The sequence below is a fragment of the Anolis carolinensis genome, chromosome 1 (genome assembly GCF_035594765.1).
Source record: "Anolis carolinensis isolate JA03-04 chromosome 1, rAnoCar3.1.pri, whole genome shotgun sequence".
NCBI classification, from domain to species: domain Eukaryota; kingdom Metazoa; phylum Chordata; class Lepidosauria; order Squamata; family Dactyloidae; genus Anolis; species Anolis carolinensis.
In genome coordinates this window covers 223,965,141-223,982,590 of record NC_085841.1, presented here as the reverse complement: position 1 = coordinate 223,982,590, position 17,450 = coordinate 223,965,141, and the positions used below count along the sequence as shown (strand labels likewise).

General features: G+C 38.4%; 1 protein-coding gene across 43 annotated transcripts in view; it reads right to left on the bottom strand.

The window, feature by feature from the left end:
- The window catches only part of neb (nebulin), a 229,122-nt gene that overhangs the window by 43,619 nt on the left and 168,053 nt on the right, over positions 1–17,450 (bottom strand). For 38 of the 43 annotated variants that reach the window (XM_062965858.1, XM_062965887.1, XM_062965945.1 and 35 more), the window contains 10 exons: positions 15,767–15,874; positions 14,938–15,042; positions 12,638–12,742; positions 12,410–12,514; positions 11,063–11,167; positions 10,857–10,967; positions 9,910–10,020; positions 8,073–8,174; positions 7,367–7,471; positions 4,781–4,879 (listed from right to left, as the gene is read on the bottom strand). In XM_062965858.1, coding sequence (XP_062821928.1) covers positions 4,781–4,879; positions 7,367–7,471; positions 8,073–8,174; positions 9,910–10,020; positions 10,857–10,967; positions 11,063–11,167; positions 12,410–12,514; positions 12,638–12,742; positions 14,938–15,042; positions 15,767–15,874 — 1,056 coding nt within the window. The remainder of the gene's footprint in view (positions 1–4,780; positions 4,880–7,366; positions 7,472–8,072; positions 8,175–9,909; positions 10,021–10,856; positions 10,968–11,062; positions 11,168–12,409; positions 12,515–12,637; positions 12,743–14,937; positions 15,043–15,766; positions 15,875–17,450) is intronic. The other 5 variants (XM_062965919.1, XM_062966156.1, XM_062966076.1 and 2 more) reach the window with 1 other exon arrangement.

The window sequence follows — 17,450 nt, the reverse complement described above, 5'->3', positions numbered from 1 at the left end:
TATTGTGTTTCCAGAAATTGAGATAGACACCCTTTTGTCTCAGTATGCATTGGTGGGTATAATCCGATTCCTGCACACCTAACAGAAATTTGTTCAACTGGTGGCCTTAATTTGGAGTCTGAGGGTCCTTTAATACGACTCAGTTATAGCAATATATTTTATTTTAATTGGCATGACAGCATCCTGGAATCCTGTGATTTGTACTTGGATGAGAAACTAGAACTCTCTGGATACTGGACTCTGCTGGATTCTAAATATCGCTCCCAGGATTCTGTAGGATTCTGCCATGGCAGTTAAAGTGCAGCATACCATTATAATTTTGTGGTGTGAATGGGACCAGAGCCTATCTGCCAATGTCATGGCCAACAAAGATTTTATTATTCAATTACTTTTTAGTTAAATGTTTGACAGTGCATTGCTGCCAATATGCTATTACTGTTCTTTTCTCCCACTAACATTTTGCTGTGTTCAAAGTGAGACATCAGCAAAAAAAAAAAAAAAACAAAAACAAAAAACAAAAAAAAAACACACACACACACACACAACAGCAAAGTATTCTCCATTTGGTAGATTTTTTAAAAAAAATCTAATTGTGGCATGATCCAGTACAAATTAAGCACACTTGTCCAATTTATTTCAATGAAGCTGCTTATGCTCACTAAAAACAATGGAAGTTGATTGTGTAATATTTGATAGCTAGTGCCCTATTGCCACTCTGTACCCCTGTTGCAAGAGCTGATTGACGTAACTGATGAAAGGAATAGGTCATGCTATTTGTAACTGGCTGAAAATAAATTCATACATTTCATTTAAAGTTAGAAAAGTTTACCAGAATGCACAAAGAAATCACATTCCAAATTTGGCTATTTCAAACAAGTCGACATGTTTTTATGCACTCAGTCACTCGTCCTCATGCTGGATACACTCATCTTTTGGATTTGGATTAACAAAAGATGCTAGAGGTATACTCAATTGACATTCAAATGTGCAGGTTAAATTTCCTTTACCCATTAACAAAACAAAACAAAAAAAACAGAACAATGGGAATACTTTAAAAAAGGAAGAAGACACACAACACATTATCACAGGAAAAAGAGTTTTATGCCCTCAAAGCAGGAAGATATTTTATCTGTGCTCTACAGCTGACTCTCCACATTTGGTTCTATAAGAATCACACTGTTTTCTGAAGATCTGACAGTCTCTTAGTTTCAAAAGATTTCAGAGATTTCTGTTAATCGTATCCATAATCCAAAAAGGAGCACAGGCACACAGATGTAGAAGTGCATCTGAGCACATGTGAAAACACTAAATGTTTCTAGATAGTAGCATCCAGTGCTACCTGAATGCTAGAACATTTGCACAATTGAGGTTTCCTGTTTCAACTGCCCTTTCCCCTTCAAGCCTTTCTTAAGGGTCAATGTCTACAAGGACAGGCCAGAGACATGGTGTGAGGACACACCCAAGCCTTTGGGAAAACTATAGTGTCTGGCTTTACTCGGGGGCTATTTGTATACCTTCTGTTAAGATCAAGACCCTTAACATACAGAGGCACTTTAGGCAAAGTGAAAAGATAACCAAAATGAATTTACTGAAAGCAGGAAGAACAAAGAGCTAACTCCACCCGGGACTATTGTAAGATAGCTTAAAGCAATACATTATGAAAGGAGATTTTGCTGGTTGCAGTCATCTCTCTGGAATCCTTGAAAGTCTTTTGCCTTTGATGTAAAGCGATGGATGATAAGTTGGTGTTTATAAGCTGTCTTGATCTTCTACTTTGTGAAACTTAGGCTGTCCACAAGCTTCTGTTGTCTCTGGGACTGATGGCATATGAATACTGCTAAATGCAGAGCTTAGTGCTAAGGATGCCTGTTTTGTATTTCTAGGCCTAGGATTTCCAGACAATGTCCAGGCCTCTAAACACTGTGGCTCTGCTGCAGAAAGAAAAAGGAGTCTAGCAAGAAAGCTCTGAACAGGCAAATGGAACAGACCAACTAAGGTTGGCCTCTAGGGGGATTTGTAAGCTCCACCCAAAAACTAATACAAATGGAGACATCTACACTATTGGGAAAACCTAAACAGAGGGAACTGAAGCAACAGAGAGCAAAAGGCTGAGCCAAGACTTCACAAGTGGGATGGGGTGGGGGGTTTAAAGAGCAGATGTGGTAGAAATTAGTGGAAAATTAGGTACTGGCAGCTTTCACAAGTGAAAGCTCTATTTCTCTTCTGTATCTCCAACATTAGTTACCTCACACAGTGTATTTGCTAAGTGCCCAAAAAGCATCACTTTCTGCTACAACTCTCTACTACAAACGTCATCCCCACAGTATTTATACATAGAATCATAGAATCCCAGAGTTGGAAGAGACCTCATGGGCCATCCAGTCCAATCCCCTGCCAAGAAGCAGGGAAATCTCATTCAAAGCACCCCTGTCAGATGGCCATCCAGCCTCTGCTTAAAAGCAACTGATATAGAGATGTTTAAACTAATCCTTTATAACTACAGTTGACATTTTTATTTACGGTATATTATTGGTTGAGGATTATTAAATCTGAAAATTCTGCCATACCAAAGTCTACTTAGTGAATTAATGGTTTTACTAAGATTTTACAACCAAGTCCTTTTCATATTATTTTCCTAATCAGTACCCTACCTCAACATGAATCAATTCGATCACTTATTTGTTGACTTTTTAAACAAGCAAGTTTGAGGGTTCATGTGCTACTAATCACCTTATACTAATTTAGAAATCAAGTTTGCAAAAATAATGGATCATTTTCCACTATGCCTACCTCTACCTCTACTCTGAGGATGATCTAACTCCCATTTTGAGGGGTCAGATTTCCCCATTCACTTCAGCTTGGGAATTGGCTCATTGACTACAAAATGTGAAAACATATTCTATTGGGGGAAGTAAGGATAACTTTAGGCATATTGAAGCTCTGGATACACTTTGGGGTGCTTGATGGAATGCTAAAACTCAACATCATCATAAAAGTGGTGATTCCTCCTTTCCCACTGCAGCCCTCTCAAAGTATATTTTGAAGGCCGGGAAACCATCATAACCTGTTTTCGGGGAATAAAATGGGGAGAAGAGATGTTCCATTGCAGCCAAGCAGCATATTTTGTGTAACCCAAGTCACCTATTCCTGTAACTGACTTGTGCACTTACTAAACACAACACTTACAGTAGAAGAATCTCAAGGCAAGAGGTAACAAGAGAGCTATAATAAGAAACAGCAAAAAATTCCAATGGAATTAGAACAAAATCAACAATAAAATAGAAGATATTACATAGAGTATACCAAGAACAGACACTCTATATGACAAATACTTGACAATACGAACAATAAAGAAACGAGAGACTTTTTGAGGTTCTGCATACCTAAAAGCAAATATGCAAAACAAAACAAAAACCCAACATCCTAAAACATATATCATACAGCGTATCACAGTAATATCTCCTCCCAAAAGAATTCTGCCTTCTTTCAAGACCAGAAAGCTCCCTCTAAAATGTATTCCAAGAGTCTTTGCTATAAATAAAACTAGAGGAAGCCTTGTTGATAGGAAGAGACCTGCTATTTCAAAATGAGGTTTTGTCAATTTTGATGAGAAGGGGAGAAAGAAGGTTCTGCTGGACATGCGGTTTTTGTTTCATGCAGTTTTGACACGTGCAAGCATCCCCTTTAGTTCTTATTAAATGTATTTCATTATGTAAGTCATACTCTGTTATCATATAGCATTACAACTGATCAACATACACAGACAGAAGTATGCTAGCTCCATCTTTCCATTGACACCAATTCCATCACTCTCTTTGTGTGGAGAGGAATAAATGTGAGAGCTTCTCTTATATGGGGATGTTCTCCATGAGATTAGGAATTTCCATTTATTTTTGGCACCCAATTGTTGACGAGTGTCCATGTGCAGAGGAAGACCTGTCTCTCTCCATTGAGGGAGGGGATAACTGGCCAAAAATGGAGGGAGGGAGTTAGCATGCTCCTATCATCACATATTGATCTGGCACACTGAAACTATGACTCTACTGGATAATAGAGCGAACGGAGGACAAGATGGCTCTCCAAACCTTCTGAGAATGAGTGGGGAAGAATAATAAGAAAATACAGTATTTGTCCTCCAAAAAAACCCCAGCAATGATTAGCCATGTGTCAGATTTGGATTTAGTTTATCTATAACTCTTCTGAGGTTATTTCCCTGAAATTTCTAAAGTATGTTTCATATTGCACATATCTGTCTGTGGGCCTCCAAGAAACAATAGGTTGGCCAACAGAGTGTTGGACAAGTTGGGTTCTTAGTGTAATCCAGCAGGCCATAACAGACAAATGATATGTAAAAAGCCTTTAACGTAGTAGAACATAAAAGCATCTGGGAAACAGGAGATGCTCACTAGGATATATATTTTTATTCAAGTGCCAATTTGTATATTTTATAACCAACACTCTACATCATATAAATTATGTAGAGTTAATTTGTTGGGTCTTGACAGATTCCCCATTCACATGCAGAGGTTTCAGGTGCCTGGAACTTTTCTTTAATAAGAGGAGTTATCAAAAAAACATATTTAATCAAAGTAACTGTTCAAGAAATTCCAAGCTTCACTTTACATAAGAAAGAAAGGGGAAGTTTTGATGCTGCCACTGGTGGTGATAATAATAATGCATCACATTGGCAGGGCAGGCTTGGTTTCATGTGTCATGAATATAAAATCCAGCAAGAGGCTTAAACTGGCAACTGAAGAGAACTATTTTAAATTAATCTTACATGACTACTTAGGACATTAGCTTTCTTAACGTGTCTCATCATGGGTGTATCATACGATGCAGCACCATGGCCCCTCATGTGTCCTTTGATGTATTCTGCCTACAAAGCGTAGCAAGATAGCAAGATTAGAGCAATGGATAAAGCAAGAAGCTAAGATATAAGTGCAGGAGGTCTTTGTATCTTCTGTATATGGAGAAGAGCCTTGGGGGAAAACAAGATGTGTCAAGGTCCACAGAAAGAAGTCATTTGAAGTTTGGTGGAGATCAAAAAGACTTATGCAAGCCATGAAAAGTAACAGATAAGGTAACAAATTATGTAAAATATGTCTTTCAATTAAGCATGAAGCAACATTTCTTTGCCGCCACCATAGAAATATGTAACTGCAAGCATTAAAATGTATGTCAACTATTCATATTTAGGTAATGAAGACAAGATTCTAAAAATATTTCCAGTAATGAGTCATACTCAACACATTTTTTCATTCAAAATGCTTAGGACCAGAAGTGTTTTGGGTTTCAGATTCTTCTGGATTTTGGACTGCTTGTATTTGCATTGTATGGGTTATTTTGGGGAAAGAGAACCAAGTCTCAACACAAAATTCATTTGTGGTTCATATACACCTTACACACCAAGCTGAAGGTAATTTTGTAAACAACATTTTTTAATAATTTTGTGCATGAGTCTGAGTTTGCATATATTGTATGATCTGAAAACAAAGATTTTCACAACCACCTAGGTGGGCATTTTTAGGTTTTGGAGAATTTTGAAGTTCTGGATGAAAGGTACTTAACCTGTATATCTCCAGAAATTGCAGAAAAATCTCATCTGCCATTCATTCCCATGAACAAGGACAGTGGGCATGAATATGTTTTATAGAACAGAGGTAGTAATTAGGAGGCCTCTTGGATGTTGTAAGATGACAACATGACCATTGACTATGCCGAGAATTGGTGCTGGGAACTGAAAGCCAACAACTTCTGCAGAGTCCTGTGATTTTAAAACTTTGGTTATTTACACATTTCTTCCCACCAGTAGTAATAGACATTTTCTCCACATGAATTTGTGGGAAAGAATATGAAGGAACTGTCAGATACTGGCCATGGTAGTCAGAAAACTGTCACATAAATAAGTATTTGTAATAAAGAGTTATTTCTATCCTTAATTACTATGGGAAGTCAAGCACAAGTAAAACAGTTCAGATTTCTCCTCTCCCCCACCACTTCCTGCATTGGTGATAAATGCCTGTGGGAGAATTATGTGAACAGCAGAGCTATAAATTATGCTGTCACATAGGGAGAATCCCTAACACACGTAAACAAGGAACTGTTTATCCCACACAATGGGGAAAAAGTTAATGTGTGCAAAATGTACCCTGCCATACAGGACTGTACATTGCATTAGTGGAAACAAAAGTCATATAGGCATGAATTCCATTGTTAGTGAAATCCAGAGTAGATCCCCTGAAGCACAGGTGTTCTGGGGGTTTATAATAATCATAATCATAATCATAATAATCATAATCATTGATCATTGATGTCGCCATCCCAGGTGACAGTAGCATTGACGAAAAACAACAGGAAAAACAACAGGAAAAACTCAGCCGCTATCAGGACCTCAAGATTGAACTTCAAAGACTCTGGCAGAAACCAGTGCAGGTGGTCCTGGTGGTGATCGGCACATTGGGTGCCGTGCCAAAAGATCTCAGCCGGCATTTGGAAACAATAGACATTGACAAAATCATGATCTGCCAACTGCAAAAGGCCACCCTACTGGGATTTGCACGCATCATCCGAAAATCCATCACACAGTCCTAGACACTTGGGAAGTGTTCGACTTGTGATTTTGTGATACGAAATCCAGCATATCGATCTTGTTTGCTGTGTCATAAAATAATAATAATAATAATAATAATAATAATAATAATAATAATAATAATAATATCTCGTTTGCTGTGTCATACTGTGTCTTTGTGTCAATAATAATAATAATAATAATAATAATAATAATAATAATAATAATAATAATGCTTTATTTATAAACAGCCCTCTCTCCCCGAAGTGACTCAGGGCAGTTTCCAAAGTATAACAAAAATGGCAAACATTCAATGTCAAGAGCTAACAACTAACAATCAAGACTAAACTTAAAATAAACTAAGCTAAATATAACTTATAAACAACCCAACTTAACTAGGGAAACTAAATAAAATAACATAACACAAAAGATCAGAGCAATGTTTACAGAATATAAATGCTGTAAATAAATAAATAAAATAATAAATTAAAAACACAATACATTAAAAGCATAATATAGTATATCACAACAGCAGGCTTCCACTTGGAGACCCACTGTGGGATTTATGGCCAGCACAGAGTACACTGAACAGAAATAAGTATCTGGTCCTGGAGAAGACCTCCATGAGCAACTAAAATTGTGTCAAGCTTTTGTTAGTACAATCATAATGTCATAATCTAGAAGGACTTTCAAGTTTAATAATGGCACTACGTAAGACAACATTAAACTCAAATAATGAAAAACATATCTGGTATCTGCAAAATGCCATAAGTTATGTAAGTGGCTTGTTCATACCTGGCTTGTAAGTTTGGACACTTCTTTAGCAAGTTCAATATCAGGACGGCCAAGCATGCTGACTCCCATGCCAGCTTCCCCACGAGCCTTGGCTTTATATTCAATCTAGAATAAATACCAGACAGACAGTCAATAACTCTTGGCTTCTCTATACTGGCATAAAATTAATTTGATTTTATACAACCCCCAGAAATCCCTTTACCAGGACTACATTAATACCATATGCTACAGGTTGTACTTCAGAGGAAGGAACTGGGAAAAACACCTTTGAATATTCCCTGACCTCTACATTCATAGGGTGTGATATCCTTCACAGTGCCAAGCACACATAGAAATGGACACCAAATTCATGAATGGCAATGGTGTGGGATACTGTACATAGTAATACACAAAAGTCTACTTCCTATATAGGATTTTTAAAGAAATAAAATGGATAAATAAAGGAATACTTTGTTTTAAATATTTAATTTATCTGGCTAAGAAATGTAATATCCCCTTTTTAATTTTTTTTCTGAAAAATACCCAGAAAATGTATTTTACTGGATTTTTCTGTTTATTTCACCCCAGCCCTAGGCCTTCACAATTCTTGTTTGATTTACCCCATCTTTGTGTCGGCATGCTTACAGGTTCTTTCTGGCATAATCCCAACTGCTTATACATATGCTATATCACAAGCTACTGAAGAGTTACAATGACATGTACTTACATCACTGACTAAATGAGATACTTGAGTCGCTTTCTTAATATCTGGCCGATCTGCCACACTTGTGTAGTGGAGCTTTGATTTGGCATCTTTTTTGTACTGGATCTAGGTTTAAGCAAGCATACAGGAAAATTAGTATGGAAGTGCTAACTTTAGAAAAGAAAATCAATCAATATCCTGAAGTTCACAATTTTGTATCACCAGCATAAGCTTACAATTTAGCTAAATTAGCTGTGGGAGAAAAGCCTATTATTATGAAATGCTGTTAGTGACAATATACCCACTTTCCTATGTACAATACTGCTTTCCTTCCTAGAAGGGTAATATCATGCATAGGAGAGTTGGGAATAGTGATAATTTGGGACAACAACGCCCTTCCCCATTCCTCCCCTCAGCACAACAGTTTTTGTCATGGAGTTTTAGAGCCAAAAAATTAACATTTCCAAGCTCTAACAAATATCTCTGCTCAAAAGTTGGTTAGGACTAGATGGGAATGCCTGAAAAAAGAAGAAGATTGTTTTGCTTTTTTCCAGTTTTTCCATTCCTCCTTTTCAATTTCCCCCAGGTTTTTCCATTCTCTCCCCTCCCCCCATATTTTTTTTATTTTTTTTCCTAGGCCTTCCCATTTCTAATTAGTACAAATGAAAAGTTAAAATATAGAGCAGTGGTTCTCAGCCTGTGGGTCCCCAGATGTTTAGGTCTTCAACTCCCATAAATCCTAACAATAGGCTTTTCCTTAATCCCTCCTTATTATGCAACATATTCGCTTATCCAACGTTCTGCCGGCCCGTTTATGTTGGATAAGTGAGACTCTACTGTATATAGGTAAAACAAAACTTGTAGCCATCCATAGGACAGAAGAAAAGAGAAAGAACCAAGTGTTCAGGGTGGAGTGAAATAGCTCAGTTATATAATTAATTATAGGCAAAGGTTTCCCCTGACGTTAAGTCCAGTCATGTCTGACTCTGGGGGTTGGTGCTCATTTCCATCTCTAAGCCGAAGAGCTGGCATTGTCCATAGACACCTCCAAGGTCATGTGGCCGGCATGACTGCATGGAGCGCTGTTACCTTCCCGCCGGAGCGGTACCTATTGATCTACTCACATTGGCATGTTTTCAAACTGCTAGGTTGGCAGGAGCTGGAGCTAACAGCAGCCGCTCACGCTGCTCTCGGGGTTTGAACCTGGGACCTTTCGGTCTCCAGCTCAGTGCTTTAACGCACTCTGCCACCGGGGCTCCTATTCATAAATCTTGATTTTCCTTCTTGAAGGTATAGGGCAGTAGTAGCAAAGCAATGGCACGCATGGTAGAAGGGGCATGTAGCTCCCTCATTCTTGGTACACACCTATTGCACCCCCTTCTCTGTCCCACCCACCCTCCACCCCCCCCCCGACTCTCCAACCCCCCAAGTGGCCAACCTTACCCTACCCCACACACCTACTCAGTCTCTAAAAGGTTCACCATTACTGGTATAGGGTGACATTAAAGGCTCATAAAATACAGCAGGCATTTATTAAACACCCAGTTGTCATGCTTAAAATTTATAATTTCATAATTCCTGAAGGCATAAATTGATGACACGCCAAAGCTGTCATTAGAAACTGCAGTATTTTTTTTAAAAAACTGTATGAAGGTAACATCTAACCCAGATCTGTTACAAAATTGATCATGCCCATGTATATTGCATCTATATCCATATCAGCTGAACAAAATTTAAAACAGATAAATTTCATTCCTCCTGATCATTGTTGACTATGGCAAATGATTTTCAGATTGTCTTCTCAATCTTACTGAGATGCCCATATACAGTTATCAATGACATAATGGCAGAGGAAACTTACATTGCTCTGATTCTTTGCAACTTCTATGGCATGCTTCACTTCAGGAGGCTCCAGCATGATGGAATAATTTGACTTGCCTTTCTCTTTCTGAAACTTCTTTTTGTAATTTGTCTATTTGAAATAGAAAGAGTTAAATAATTCACTCTCCAATCAAGGTGCATTTTACTATTTAAAAAGGGAACCACAGATTACATGTTATTCACAAGCAAAAATTGTATATTTGTCTCTGTGGACTAACTAGCTTTCTTCTTCTTAGTGATCTGCTAAGGATGTGTCTTAACATTCTCATCTTCTTTGCAGTCTAATAAAATAAATATGTTATTTATTCAAAGGACAGCTCAAATGAGAAGATCACCTTTAAACAAATACATACGCCTGAAATATCATCAGAATCATAGAATAAAAATACCAACTGATTAATTAAAGTCTCCATGATTAAATTCACATTCTATTTCCTCTGATGTGAAAGAATTGGGAAATATTAATTGGATCAAACCAATTTAAACCTTTCCTTTTCTCCCTCCACCTATAGAAATGTTTATCATGCTTATTAATTTACTAAGCAATTCAGAAATCTTTAACTATGGATAGTGACCCAATAGTATCAGTGGCTTCAGCTCATATGAACAGGGGATAACATTTTCATAAGAACTGGAGGCAGAAACAAGGGTTTCCATCACCAAAGCCAAAATAAACCGGGAGTAGCCTTCTCCAGAGCCGCTCTGGATACAGCATAGAGACTCTTGTAGAATCCATCTCTCCATCTGGGATTAACAGCTAGAAGCAATGCTTCTGCTGCAGAACCAGAAATATGTTGTGTGGACTGATCACAGGGGTTGCAAGGTGAATTTGTTTTGTTTGGCCCATGTAGACAAAACCCAAATAAAACCAATGCAAAGATCTACCACAATTGTAATGTTGAATATGCAAACATAGGGACTACTTACCTCACTGACGTTCTTGGTAACTTCTTTGACATGAACAGTGTCTCGGGTTTCAGGCAATTTTGTAAAAGAACCATGGGGACGGTTCTTCTTGGCATGTTCTTTGTACTTGTTCTAATGATGGAGAGAAAAGATAGATTCAGAAAAGGCACATTCTTATAAGGAAGAAATTCTGAAGTCAGATGATATGTTTTTAAACGTGGCATTACCTCGGACACAAGAGAGCTAACAGACTTTGCAAGAAGGATCTGAGGAGTGTCTGCAACTGCGTGGATAGTTCCTCTTTCCTTGTTATGCTTCTCTTTATATTTTAGCTGGGACATGGAATAGAAAAAGTGTTAGTTTCAATGACTATAATACATCATATATATAACTAGTTTGGGGACCTGGCCATGCCTGGGTTATTAGAAGAAGGTATTGTTTGTTTTGAGATGTTAGGTAATATCACTGAAGTTTGGTTCGGATCCATCATTGGCTGGGTTCAAGTGCTGTCTGTATAAGGGTAAACCACAACTCCCAGATTCCCAGATTCCCAGGGTTATCACCTTCCAAACCCTGCCAGTATTCGCAGTTGGTCATGTTGAGTCTGTGTGCCAAGTTTAGTCCAGATCTGTTGTTGGCTGGGTTCAAGGCTTTCTGGATAAGGGTGAACTATAACTCCCAGTGTCTCCTGCTCAGTGGGAACTAAAGCTGTTTGTGGAGGCGGTAGGCTGTCTATGTAAGTGGACACCTCTGCCACATACACACATACATATTTTTCACTTTTATAATGTGTATAGATATTTAATTCCAGGACTATAATACATTTGTTTTGGGCATTGAATTTTGCCAATTTTTGTAAGCCACCTTGAGTCCCTTCGGGTGAGAAAGGCAGGGTAAAAATGTTGTCAATAAATAAATAATACATAAATCAATTGAGCACACCACTGGTGAACATGTGTTTACTGAGAGGCACATCCCACTGTTTTCCAGGCGAGAGGTGTGTGTGCATATATGGAGAACGGCAAGGTCAAATCCTGACCTGAGTATCACAAGGCAATGAGATGGGTTGGGTTTTTTTTGGTTTTTTTGTGAAGTCAGTACACAGGTTGTGAAAATTGCCATTTTATTTTGGGCTGAAGTCATATCTGAGGGATCTCCATTAACTTGCAATGAACTTCAGCATAAGTGAGCAATCCTTTGTCCTCCACTCAGATTAATTCCAGCAGATATGTGGCTTGTTCCCACAATTATTCTGAACCTAGGATCAGTTTGTAAGACATACAAAGCTCAGCAGAATATCAGTGAATGGCTAATTGCCAAAGTAAAAAAAATCCACCATATCTCTAGAAATCATGGTAGATAGATACTTGCTTCCATCTTACTGCTATAATGGAGACTAAACTCAAAGATACTCTTCTTATACAACATCTAAGGCATTCTTGTTGCAGCTAGTTTGGAATATAAAGACATGCTTATTGGCCAATCTTTGTAATTTGTTTTTGCTTTTATGCAGAAAAAAACATATAAAACACATAAAGAAAAGGCTTTCACTAAATTGGTATTGAAATACTCACATCACTTGCCAGGATTGCATTCTGCAATGCCAGCACTGTGTTTTTGTCATCTGTTACAGACAGCTTACATCCTCTTAGCCACTCTCGGTCAAGTTTGTACTCATACTACAAAGAAACAGATATAGGAGTAAGTAACAGAATCAGTCTGCTCTTAACAATGGGCAAACTGGTCTGACTTGCCATATTAAAAATAATGTAAAAAATAATCATCCTTTCTCATTTTCTTACATCACTCTGTTGCAGAGATGATTTTGCAGCTTGAATGAAGTCTGGTCTGTCTACAGTCCATTGCCAGTGAGCTTTGGTTGCTTCATATTTCTTCTTATAATCCAGCTATTTACAGAAAAAAATATACAAGAAATGCAAATGTAGGATAAAAATAATTTTAAAAACATTATCTTTTAGTGTCAAAATTATTCTTTTATATAGGAGAAAAATCAATTTCTTCAGCATTAGGAACTGTACGGATACCAACTCTGTTTTTGGAAGTTCTGGCACTTTCTGCCATGGGATGTTGGTCCATCAATAACAACAATAACAATAACAATAATAATTCTTACACACCTCTCTTCATGGATCAAGGTGGCTTACAACATCACTAAAAACACATACCCATCTAAAACATTCTACAAAATATACATATTAAAACATATTTCTACAAATATATTTTAATACACAGAACGAAGATTAAACATAAAATGCAAGTTTAAATTCATAATTAAAACTGGCTGGGTAGGCCTGCTGGAAGAGATTGGAGCTCTTCCAGCATGTCGTTCCACAGTCTTGTGGCAACTGATGAAAAGGTCCTCTCGGTGATGGTCACCAGTTGGGTTCTGGCAGGCTGGAGTAGATGGCCCACAGAGGACCTAATTGTTTGGGGCGGATTGTACAGGAGAAGGCGATCCTGTAGGTAACCTGGACGCAAGGATTTTAAATGTTAAAACCAACACTTTCTACTTTGCCTGGAAACTAATTGGCAGCCAGTGGAGTGACTTTAGGATAGGTGTAATATTCCTGGATGTTCCTGTTACTAATTTGGCTGCCATATTATTAACTAACTGGAGTTTCCAAATAGTACAAAGGTAGCCTAATGTACAGCGCTTTGCAGAAGTCCAACCTTGAGGTTACAAGTGTGTACACTACCATCTTTAGATCCTCCAAATCTAATAAGGGCTGGTATATCAGCCAAAGCTGATAGTAAGCACTCCTGACCATTGCATCTACCTGGGCTGACATTGGGAGAGATGGATCCAGGAGAACTTCCAAGCTGTGAATAGGGTCTTTCAGGGGGAGTGTAACCCCATCCAAAACTGGTTGACACACCTTTATCCCCAGATTAGGACCCTTGATGGCAAGCACCTCTGTTTTGTCTGGATTCAGTTCTATTTGTTTTTCCTCATCCAGTTCATTACCTCCTCCAGCATTAATTCAGAGGAGACACACTATCCTTAGCTGAGGCTGTTTCTGAAGGCATGGAGAAATACATTTGAGGTTTTGTTTTTGTTTTTCGTCAGGAGCAACTTGAGAAACTGCAAGTCGCTTCTGGTGTGAGAGAATTGGCCATCTGCAAGGACATTGCCCAGGGGACGCCCGAATGTTTTGATGTTTTTACCATCCTTGTGGGAGGCTTCTCTCATGTCCCCGCATGGAGCTGGAGCTGACAGAGGGAGCTCAACTCTCCCCGGGTGGGATTGGAACCTGGCAGCTTTCAGATCAGCAACCCAACCTTCGAGTCACAAGGCTTTAATCCATTATGCCACCGGGGGCTCCATACATTTGAGTGTTATCAACATACTGATAACACCCCTCCCCATGCCTCCGGATGATCTCTCCCAGCGGTTTCATGTAAATATTAAAAAGCACTGGGGATAAAATGGCACCAATAAGCTATTTTTTGCTGGATGGCTGATCTACAATATCAATGTCTGTCTGTCCATTGTGAGTATAGGTGTGACAAGAGAACCAGCATGGTGTAGTAGTTTGAGTGTTAGACTAGGACTTTCGGACTCCAGGATTCGAATCCCCACTCAGCCATGGAAACCCATCAGGTGACCTTGGACAAGTCACATTCCCACCCTCAGAGGAAAGCAAAGGCAACAATATCTGAACAAACCTTGTCAAGAAAACCATGTGATAGGTCCACAAAACGAGTGAATCAAATACAGTACTCAATTATGCAGCTGGATTCACAATCAGAAGTATATCTACATCCAAGAAGAAGTGTGCTATAACTTGCACTATTGAAAAAACCAATGACATTCCACTCACTCACTGTTTCCCTCTGCTAACATTACATTGCTTTAGATCATAGAAATGAGACTCATAAAGTTGAGTGGACCATGGATGTTCTGCTCCCTCCATTTTCTCTGCAAGAAAACTTCATCTCTCTCATAACTTATTCCTATGATCATCTGAATTGTTTTACTGTTTACATTTTTGTAGTGATGTCTGTGATTGCTATGCTTCACTGGGAAGGATGGATAAAATGTAATAACAAAATAAATAAATAAATGATAAACCAAACTCACATTGGTGTTTACTTTGTAGGCCTGCTTAGCAGCCTTAATATGAACAGAATCTGGAACAATATGGATGTGAGACTTATTCTGTTCGTAGATCTCTTTGTATTTCAGCTGTTGAAAAAAACAAGAACATTTCACATTTTATTTCTATGTAAGGAATACAACAATACAATTGAATAGAAATGATCCCAAAGATCATGTTTAAGATATACAATATGTTTAATCATGATATTACACTTTTTTCGTGTCAGGAGCAACTTGAGTTATGATATTACACTATACACAATGTAGTGGTTTTTAGTAGGATGAAGTGCTGGTGATGCATTCTCTTGATGCCATTATCTTATGTGCATTGTCTTGATAAGTAAGCGCAGACCTCACCTCATCAGAAAAGCTAATCTGGACTCATTTTAAGCCTGATATATAATCAATTACATTATGATTCTTATGTTGGATCACTCATGCACTCTTCTGGGAACCATGGGAGACATAGTTCGCAATGCTTTCCCAAGTCAATGTATATATTCAAACAAACAATTAAAACTGAAGTTATATATAAGGACTTGGTACCTTGAGGTTTTCTAGCTATTTAGACTGCAACTCCCATAATCCCTAGTCAGGACAGGAATGATGAGGAATTACAAGAGTTACAATTAAACAACATCTGGAACCACAACCTGCCTACCACTTCTGCAAACAGTTATTGAGAAGGAAGTCCAAAGGAATTTAAAAAGCCCTAGATAGTAATATAATTTAACTCTATGCAATTGCACAGTTTAAAGAGCAAAAATTATGAATACTACTGAATACTATGTTAAAAGCCATGTTCAATTACCTCACTTATTCTGTCCATAACCTTGCGTACGTGGAGTACCATGGGAGTATCATGAATTGCAGTATAGCCCTTGGGTTTGGCCTTGTTGTATTCCAACTTGTAGAGGATCTGATAACATGAAAATGTAAAATTAGAAAATTTAGAATTTATGTAGGACATTTTAATCAGAAAACGAGGAGCAAACTGGCACTGTAACAAATACATTTATATTATTTTATCAACTCGTTAGCATTCTTAATGTCTATCTACACTGTATCTTGTCCAGCATCATGTATCTGTTATTTCCCAGATATCCACTGATTTGCTAAATAGGGTTGGATTGGACAATTTGCCTCTCTGATCTGACCCAGTTCATGAAGACAAGCAAGTGTACGCAGCTCTTCTCCTGTTATCCAGTTTTCTGTTCCCACCTCCATTCTCTTCCCTTGTGCCTATTGTATACCCCCATATGATTTCACATTGCTAAAAATGCATGATCCCTCCATTCAAGTAATAAGCCAAGGCTGTGCTTTTCAGTTATATATGTTTGGACATTCAGGGAAGAACCAACATTTTGATATTCCATCTTCATGTACACAACCCACATATGCAAGTGGAAGTAATGGGGGACAAAAATATGGATCTGGGTCATAGCCTTTTTTCATATCTGGCACAGTGGCTTACTGAATTAATTAGCTTGTCTTGTCATCTCCATGAAATCATTCACATAGAGAAGTTTTCCAGATTTCAATACTGTGTTTTAAAGATTGCCTCTCCCCAAATACTCATGAGACAAAAACACAGTGTGATGCAGTTATTTTCTTGCAGCAAGTTTATAATCTTCACGATAGGTGGTAATACTTTTGTCTCCTATGTAGAATATTTTGTAGCTTATATTCCAAAACTCACTGATTATGTGGCATAACAGACCAAGAGCAAGGTGAACCAATCTTCAAAACCATCATAACTTCCCAGCTGACCTTGGATTTACCCATCTCACTTATTTTATAGGTACCTCTAAGGGGAAAGTTGAAAGAATTGGGATGTTTATGCAAGTTTTATTGTTTTATTGTTCTATTCGGGCTTGGCCCCATGTAAGCCGCCCGAGTCCCTTTGGGGAGATGGGGCGGGGTATAAGAATAAAATTATTATTATTATTATTATTATTGACTCATGTCTTTCCCCTCCCCTCACTCCAGATCACTCAACTGATTTTTTTTCCATGTCAGGAGCAACCGGAGTTGCTTCTGGAGTGAGAGAATTGGCCGTCTGCGAGGACGTTGCCAAGGGGACACCCGGATGTTTTGATGTTTTACCATCCTTGTGGGAGGCTTCTCTCATGTCCCCGCATGGAGCTGGAGCTGACAGAGGGAGCTCATCCGCGCTCTCCCCGGGTGGGATTCGAACCTGGCAGCCTTCAGGTCAGCAACCCAACCTTCAAGTCTCAAGGCTTTTTATCCCCTAGGCCACCGGAGGCTCCTAACTGATAATCGTTGAGTTCTTCTTAAGATTTGCTCAGGATTTTTCAGCCAGCCAGTCATCTGCTGTTAATTTCCTCTGCCTCCCACCCACTTCTTATTAGTGTCTAGAATCAGCCCAAATTAGCAAGCTATATTTCTCTTACTTTCATCTTCCCTTCCAAGGCTTTTGATCCTCAAACTGACTATCTTTTAATATTCTTATATAAGAATTAGTCTAGGCTGCA